The following is a 9,378-nucleotide window of genomic DNA, read 5'->3' as shown; positions in this document are numbered from 1 at the left end:
TTGAGGGCCACATTTGAAGAGAGTCAAATTGTATGCACCTTGGCAGTATCTGTTAAAATGACTGTACTTAAGGACCTCAGGACATTTTAAAATTTACACAGAAATACAAAGGGGGGTGGTAAGGTAAGCAAACTGAGGCAAAGCTAGAGGCCTAGTTAGTTTTCTAATTGATTTTTTTTTGCATAACCTTTAACCTATTCTGTATCACTTTCTCATAGCACATAATTTTATTAATGTCTATGTAATTATAAACACAGAATAAGAAATTAATGAATGAAATACCACTTTGAGCAATATGACTAGTTTAATGCAATAACAGTAGCACTACAGAAATCTAAACCCTTGCAGTGTATCAGAGTTAATCCTTTGCAAGGCTTTTCCTGAATCCCTAAATACAAGGGTTAAGGAACGTATGGATGAAAAAGTGGCAGGTAAGGTATACAGTAGGGATGTTTGTGGGGCACTAAAGAAACAAGGCAAACATTGTCACTATTATTTAGGTGTGCTTTCACATTAAGTAGTTTGTTTTGAAGTATGTATTTCCTTATTTATCATCATGCTACATGTATTTCTTTATTGCCTTGTGCCAGGATCCCTCAACCTGAATCTTACCAGCTTTCCTCGAGGTGCCAAAACAGCGTCACAGTGTAGCTCTGACATGCTGAAGGAAGATTCGACTAAAATTAACCTCTTTAAACAGAAGGTTGTGAGAGGTTGGTGGCCTTTTACAAATGAAAAGAAAGAACGGGACCATATACTGACAGTCCTGGTGGTGAGTTATAGTTCTGATTACGGTATATAGATCAAAATATCATTTCACCCTGCACTGATGAAGTGTAATTTACATCTTAATGTTTGGGATGCTGTACACACTCACAATTTCAGCAATACTTGTGTCAAATACCTTACAAGAAAATAAAACTTTCTGCTGGATTAATCTTTGCAGTGTAAGGTTAACTAGAATTGTAATAACTTGAGTAACAACAAAAGACTTATTGTCTGTCAAGGAAAATCTGGTTTGAATTCCAATCAGCAAATTTTGCAAGAGAAAGATCATGGTAGTAAATGTAATTCTTTTGGTCCCCTTCATTTTTATTGGTCCAGCTCCCAAGCCCTGCACATCTGTGCTGGGTCTACCAGTCATCCTCCTACCTTACCCAGGCTTAGTCCAGCATTGCTGGCACTGATTGTGGCTATTAAAGGAATCCTGGGGGGCTCAGCTATCTGTGCTTCCATCTGGTATTTTACTTTTATATACCCACTTTCCCTGTCCCCCACTCTTAGTGATTACATCCAAGGGCAACTAACCTCTTTGGACCATATGCCTCCCCTGAGGGAGCATCACCAACAAGTGCGTTCACCCTAGGAGCAGGTATGCTCACCCCTCCCTGCCACTCCTTCTGTTGCTACAGATGCTAATCCAAGATGGCGGCTGGGCCATAGTCATGACATTATCTCTCTATACTGCTGGAGCAGTGTGGCATTAAATGTGTTAATAATAAGAAAAATGAAGACAGCAAAAAAGACATCGATTTAAACCACTCTGTGGATTTAGAGGTTTTGTCTGTAAAGAGGGTTTGTAGTTAAAATGGAAAATGGTTAGTAAATGAGATGTTCAAATCCTTATATTCAGAAACTTCTTCTAATAATGATCCCTTTAGAAAATATTTTCCATGGGTGATGTTTTCCAAAACATACATAAGTTTCCAATTGTTAGAACTAAAAGAAATACCAATGTCAGATGCCTATTTGGAGACTTTTGACAAATACAAATTCATATCTTAATAGTCCTTACTACTATTTGTAACAACACCACTTTTACAGTCATATGTATGCTTATCTAATCAGAATGGGTTTTTTCTTAGAATAGATGCGAAAACTGGATTAAGCAATAATGGTCCTAGGACTGAGCTCAGCAGGATCTCTCCGTACAGCTTTAACAAATTTGATGAACACCCATGAATGACTACTTGCTTGTGTTTTATGTATAAGCCAGCTCATTATCCACTGCAAAATTTGTACACAGGGCATAGCTCTTAAACTGTTAAAGCAAGAAATATGGACAAAACCATAAATAGTTGGGAACAAAAGGCCCCAAAATAGGGACAATTCTTAAATATTGCTCTTACAAACTAAGAAAGTTGATTGACTCAAATGTTTTGCAGTAGCATGAATTTTTTGAAGGGTAGGAAGTCTGAATCTCCAATATCTGGCATTATTTTCTGACTTCAGTACTCAAATATTTGGCAATGATTTGCCAGAAAACCACAATTTTATGAGTAACAGGTCAAAAATAGGAGGCAAAAATCTGTACAGTTGAGGGGTATGACACAGTAGCAAACAGCAGAGAAATGTATAAGCAAGGGAAACAGCAGCCTCTTTAAGGAAGAGGAAATAAAAAGGGAAACAGCAGCCTCTTTAAGGAAGAGGAAATAAAAAGTCACTATGAGTGGCCACCCTAGGTATGATACTTCATTGGGCCACAGGCAGTCGAGGAGATGTAGATAGTGGCAGAACAGGTAGCTTACATCCTTCTAGGTTGGGAACTGCTGATTGAGGGCTCAGTGTCTGTTATTCTAAAAGTGTATTAATTCTGGTTTAAGCACTTGGGCTTTCAGGCCAGTTATTTTACATTAAGAGGGTTCGTGGTCTGCACTCTTGTGGGAGGAGAAGCTGGACTCTGCCCTTCTGAGCTGGGAATTTCTGGTTAAAGGCTTATAGTGCATGCATATCTGAACTGCTTTTTACTGAAGTTGGTGCGCCTTGTTTGCTGTGGCATAGACTGGATTCGGGCCTGCTGGATCTAGCTTTGTTTGTGTAACTTGAGCACTAATCCAGGCATTCTCTAAAGTATTCAGTTGTATTTATTACTGTTTGGTAGTAACTTGATTAAAGTGTAGCTATCATTCTAAGTCTTTTGGATTAAGCACTTGGGCTTCAGACCAGTTGTTTTACATAAGGAAGGTTTGTGGCAGGCACTGTGGTGGCAGGACAGGTAGCTTTCATCCTTCTAAGTTGGGAACTGCTGATTGAGAGCCCAGTGTCTGTTATTCTTAAAGTGTATTAGTTCTGGTTTAAGCATTTGGGCTTCAGGCCAGTTATTTTACATTAAGAAGGTTCGTGGTCTGCACTCTTGTGGGAGAAGAGGCTGGACTCTACCCTTCTGAGCTGGGAATTTCTGGTTAAAGGTTTATAGTGCCTGAATATTTGAACTGTATCTTACTGAAATTGGTACACCTTGTTTGCTGTAGCATAGACTAGATCCAGGCCTGCTGAATCTAGCTTTGTTTATATGCTTGTTGTTTGTTTGCTTGTTATTTCGCTGGAACGCTAATTCCACCTAATATGCGGCTTCTCAGCGCTTCTGTGGATCACTAGTGATATCTGCATTGCTTACTGTACTTATTTCCTTGTTTCACTTGAAAGAAAGTTACTGTTTGTCTTTTTTGCATTTAAGTTACCTGTAACACATTGCACTTAAGTTACCTGGCACTTGCTCACTAAAGCAATTATATAAGTCAGCACTAAAAATTAAAAGCACTACACCCTCACTCCCCACTGGCACTTGTTTTCAATTATAAAGGAATTCCCAATATTATTCTAGCATGTTCAAAGGTCAGTTGTCAATCTCCTCTCCGGTCTAGCTGGTGAATCTGGGAATCTTGAGGCAATGTTACAACTGCCTCATGTACACAGACAACCCTCTCCTCCTCCCAACAAATTCCAACACATGTGAGAGATGCAACCATATAGCCAAACTGGAGGCTAAGCTCTCTCAACTCAGTACTGGCATAACCAGTCAGGAGGAGAAGGAAACCACACTCACTACAATTCCAGTCTCACATAGACCTACCATGACAGCAAACCAAACACATAATCACACAAAAACATACTCGGAGGCTCTAAATAAAGATCTGCTTAAGCAGCAGAGACCTCCAAAGCAGACACCCAAGCAACCGCTACCCCAAAACAAAACACGTGCAACACATATCTCACAAAGCCAGTGTGCCGAACAGTCACAGCCCTTAAGACTAAACAACACACCTGATACACTTGTAATAGGTGACTCTATCGTCAGGCACACTGACGTCCCGCTCACCAGGCTGAACAAGGAGAGGGTCACGGTGAGCAGCCTGTCAGGTGCTAGGATCCGCCACATAACACAAGCACTCAGGTCACTCCAAGGCAAGTACAAATATGACTCAGTCATTGTCCATGCTGGTGTGAATGACCTGAGACGTACCTCCCTGGACTACATGAAAAGAGACATAGAGGAGCTCTCTGAGCATGTAGCCCAGGCCGGTATGACCCTGACCTTGATTAGCATCTTACCCTCACCAAGAATGATGCCACAATATGAAGACAAGATGATCAATTTCAACAATTGGCTTAAGTACTGGTATCATTCAAAGGGGATCCAATGCCTGTCAGCTTGGGATGATATGCTCGACAAGCCACGATGCTTCGCTAGGGATGGCTTGCACCTGTCACCCCCTGAGCTTTCGCATATTGGCAAAGGCTCTTGCTACCCCCATAGTGCATTTTTTAGGCAAGGCTCAAAAGACAAACCCACCTCCATAGGTATCACAAGGGATAAGAAACTAAGAGTAATGCTACTCAACGCCAGAAGTCTAAACCTCAAGATGCATGCACTCGAAACTCTCCTAAGCATGGAGAACATCGATATCTGTTCAGTAACAGAAACCTGGTTCAGGGCTCCCGAGAGCACCCCAGCACTACCAGGTTATACCTCATACCATGCTTTTTGGCCCCAAAACTTGGACCGAACCACAAAAGGAGGCGGAGTATCGATATTCATCAAAGATACCCACACCTCCAGGTTGGAGGCAAAGCACGAAGCATCAGAGACTATCCATGTGCAACTAACAGTGGGTAAAACTGCCTTCCAGTTTATAGCCTGCTACAAACCACCCTCCCAAACCCAGGAACCCCACTCAGCCTTCCTGAGAACACTGGAAAATATGAAGGTCTCTCCAAACACCATTATATTGGGCGACTTCAACTACCCAAACATAGACTGGGAGCATTACTCTAGCTCCAACACCCTAGCCCAAAGGTTCCTAGAATTTATAAACTCAAATGCTATGGAACAACTTGTTACCACTCCCACAAGAGGGGAAAACATACTGGACCTGATCATCAACAACATGGGGACTCTATGCTCCAGACCAGAAGTGTATCCCTCACTGGTAAGATCAGACCATAAACTAATCTCACTGGATATTCACATCCCGACCCCACCCCCTGCCCAGAAAACCACAGTGAAAAACTTCTCTAAAGCAAATTTCACACTCCTCAAAACCGAGGTGGAATCCTTCAAAGCCCCCAGGCCTGTGGAAAATATGGCCCAGACCACAGAATCCTTTATAAACGCATTCTATGAACACCTTCAGGAATGCATGGATCATGCGATCCCAAATGAAACCAAGACCCAATCCTCCAAAGGCATCCTGTCTGGTGGACCCCAACCATAAACAAACTATACAATAGAAGGAGGAAGCTACTAAATGATAGAGCAAAATCCCAAAAAGGGAAGGCATCACTGATCAGTATTAGCAAAAAACTACGGGCACTCATAAAATTGTCTAAGGCCAGCTTCGGGAGAAAAATTGCACAGGACACTAAGGATAATCACAAGGCTTTCTTTAGTTATGTTAGGAACCTGGGTGGTAATCCCCAGATATGCTCAGAATTAGTCCAAAATGACAAAAAATACACCGAACCCACAGACATTGCCAACATCCTAGCTGACAGGTTCAGCGCAAACTCCCCCCACCAAAAGTGCAAATATCTATCCCAGCAGAGTGCTGCCCCCCTGACATCTCAGCTGCTCAGGTAAGAGCCGCCCTCTCCAAAGCAAAAAACACAGCATCAATGGGACCAGACGGTGTCCCGGGCTGCGTCCTACATGAACTCCAAGAAGAGTTAAACCCAAACATAAAACTACTGTTCAATCTCAGCATTACTACAGGATATGTGCCCAAAGAGTGGCATACAGCAACAGTGGTCCCTCTCCATAAAGGTGGTGCCGCAACGGATCCTGGAAACTATTGCCCCATAAGCCTGACTAGCTTGTTCTGCAAAGCTATGGAAAGGATCATCATGGACCTCATAAATAAAGATATTGGGGACCTACAGACACTGGATCCTACCCAGTTCGGCTTTGTTAAGGGCAGATCCTGCCTCTTAAACCTGGTTGATTTCTTTGAAACAGTCACCAAGGCCATTGACGAGGGGAAGGTGGTCTACACAGCCTACCTGGACCTCGCAAAAGCCTTCGATACAATACCCCACTCGGGCATTATAGATAAGCTCACCAGCTTAAATATAAACCCCTATGTTACTAGATGGATTGCAAACTGGCTCAAGGACAGAACCCACATGGTTAGAATTGCTGGAGCCATGTCAGACTCCAAACCAGTTACAAGTGATGTCCCACAAGGTTCAGTCCTGGGACCACTCTTGTTCGGTATATATTTCTCAGAGGTACAGGCCAACATGGAAGGACTGTGGCTGACCAAGTTCGCAGATGACTGCAAACTGGGTGCCATAATCGACTCTCCAGCCGACACAAGCATCCTCCAAAAGGGCCTCATAGAAACAGACAACTGGTGCCAGAGCCATGGCCTCAAGTTAAATGCCAAAAAGTGTATAGTCATCCCCTTTGGCAAAAACAAAGTGCCCACAAATTACCACATAGGTGGTAATCCATTAAGCACAGAAGAAGTCATTAGGGACCTGGGGACCCAAGTTGATAGCAATCTCTCATTTGACAACCACGTGGCCAAAGTGGTTAGAAAAACATTTTATTTAGCCCATCTAATCATGAAGGGATTCACATCTAGATCAGGGGAGGTCATCGTGCCTCTTTACTCATCCCTCATCAGGCCCATAATTGAGTGCCCCTTTTGGGATGTACCTTACCAGACACCAGCAGCAACTGGAAAGACCCCAAAAGTACCTCACCAAGAGAATCAAAGGGCTCAAACAGATGCCATATGCTGCCCGGTTAAAGAAACTCCAGCTCTACTCAGTGGCATACTGCCTGTTCAGAGGCGATCTGTGCCTGACGTATAAAGCCATGTCCAACCCAGAATTAATGGACATGCTGCACCTCAGAAAATCCAAATCCCATCGAGCTATGCGCTCGAGAGACTTGAACCTCAGCACTGAAATAAATAGGACATGCTAGAGGGACAGATTCATAACCCAGAGGCTCCCTTCACTCTGGAATAAAATCCCAGTCCAGGTTAGGCAGAGTCCCTCATTGACTCTCTTCAAGAGGAATCTTGATGAGTGGATGGGAGATCGTAGTTTACCCCGGGTATCACTTCTGTGTCACTGTTAGACAGAGGCACAGTATACTAACCTCAAAAAGGGCATAGCAAAATAAATTTAAAATGGGTGGCGAAAGCCAAACACATTCTGGCTAGGCTTATAAATGCCCTAGGGCAGATAGCCTAGTATGAACCTATGAACCTTTGAACCTAAATGGTGAATGTCACACTATGCTTTACTGCAGATGGTTGGATTGTGCAAACTGGTGGAGTACTTTCTGGTCAATGGTAAGAATATTATAGTCATTACAAAAATTTCACTTGAAAGACATTTGTACTTGAATAGTAGAAGTAAAGCAAATGTTACTCATCTGATGCCCACATAAATGTATCCTCTTATGAGGCCAATGACATTCCATTGCTGAGTGTTTATAGCTTTGAGCAATTACCTGTGAGGTACTTTTCGTCACGTCCATATTCTGCAGTCACACTACTTTTTGTATGTGCTAAAACAGAGGTACACATTCATATAAATTTGGCAGACAATTACTGTGCTCTATAAAATGCATAGAACTCTGTTGTATTTAAAATATGTACTTGCATTATACTATTGTTTATCAAATGAGAGATTGATATTTTTTCCTTTGTTTAGTAATTTCCTGTACAGCCTCATGAAAAAAATTAGGACTGTTAGCATTTCCTGGTTAGAATACAGTTGCTGTCATCTGCACAAATATAAGTACAAAGCAAGGAGAAACAATTTTTCAAAGAAATCCTAATTTAGCACTGAATTATGTTATGAGTAGTGCTGTCTCCTTTTATAGTTCTTACTTTGAAGGTGATGGCCAATATGCGATACTGTGTGATACTACTTGTATTCTACAAGCACACTATTTATTTGGAGAAGCAGCTATGTGATCTGGTACTCATTTAGTCTACAGCTACTCATGGCAGCAAGAATACTTACCTGTTTATTTGGACTAGGCTGCTGTATAGCTGTAATGAACTGGCATCTATTTCTGAAAATACTCTGCCATTATTATACATTAATGTGCAGAGTTTGCCCATTTACCTATGAAATTCCCATTTCATTAGCATTCCTTGGCTACTCTACTTAATGCTGCCCCAAAGTGCAGATATTCACGGTGTTGTCTGAATTACTAGTGTGCTTCTATCTGAGAGGAACATTACTGCTCTTACAAAAACTGAGGTATTCATTTTGTGACAATGTTCAAAAAGAGCCAGACCAAGTGGAAACAGCACGTTTTGCCAAGTATATCAACTGACAATTGAGATCTAGCGGTGATAAAGTATTGGTGGTGAACACATCATAATGAATTCTTTTTTAGGCTTTACTGTTCCATTTTGCAGCTTCTTTAATTCAGAGTGAACATGCTCTTTAAGTATAGCTAACAAGGTATTTGAAAAAGGTGTATTTTATCTTGTTTTAGCAAAAGTCCTTATTATATTCTGGTCCAGCAGTATGTTTGCATTTGGTTGTGACATCTTTTGTCTAAGACACAGCATTATGCTCTCCCCTTACGAAATTATCTGTGTTGTCTATGTAATATGTTATACACTGTGGTATAATAATACTTTAGGGATTTTCTATGATTACTGATAGTCATTTATGTCTGTATATTTTGTGTATATTTGTGTGTATATTATATATATATATATATATATATATATATATATATATATATATTTATTTCATAGTAGTCAGAGTTTTCAGCCACATATTAAGAATTGCTGTTTACTTAAGTTTGATTACTATGCATAGGTTTGTGCTGTTTTTGTCTTATTTTAACTTACTGAGATTCTGAAAAAAAATTTTTTTTGACCAGCAGAGATATATGTGTTTGTGTTTGCGCTTTTTCATACAAGATCTTTCATTGCTGGTTTTTGGTAAAATGTTATGATAGAAAAAGTAAGTCTTGGGAATGTTGTACCCGTTATGGAACTCTAGGAGGGCTCACTATTTGTGAAGGCTGCCTGTCAGGAAAAAAGATAGAAGCTTGTCCAAAAGTAATGATAATGTAGGCATTCAGTCACTGAACTGGCAAATTTGATAATGACA

General features: G+C 41.0%; 1 protein-coding gene across 1 annotated transcript in view; it reads left to right on the top strand.

Moving 5' to 3' along the window:
- The first annotated feature begins 412 nt into the window (after window positions 1-412).
- LOC122797636 (fer-1-like protein 6) overlaps window positions 413-9,378 on the top strand; it is a 164,050-nt gene continuing 155,084 nt past the window's right edge. The window contains exons 1-2 of the mRNA XM_044066181.1: window positions 413-431; window positions 591-772. Of these exons, the coding sequence (XP_043922116.1) occupies window positions 413-431; window positions 591-772 (201 nt within the window). The remainder of the gene's footprint in view (window positions 432-590; window positions 773-9,378) is intronic.

This window comes from Protopterus annectens, chromosome 3.part1 (genome assembly GCF_019279795.1).
Source record: "Protopterus annectens isolate FY-2018-M chromosome 3.part1, PAN1.0, whole genome shotgun sequence".
Taxonomy (NCBI): domain Eukaryota; kingdom Metazoa; phylum Chordata; order Ceratodontiformes; family Protopteridae; genus Protopterus; species Protopterus annectens.
Note: the sequence above shows the minus strand (reverse complement) of the source record. Positions and strands in the feature narration are given on the sequence as shown.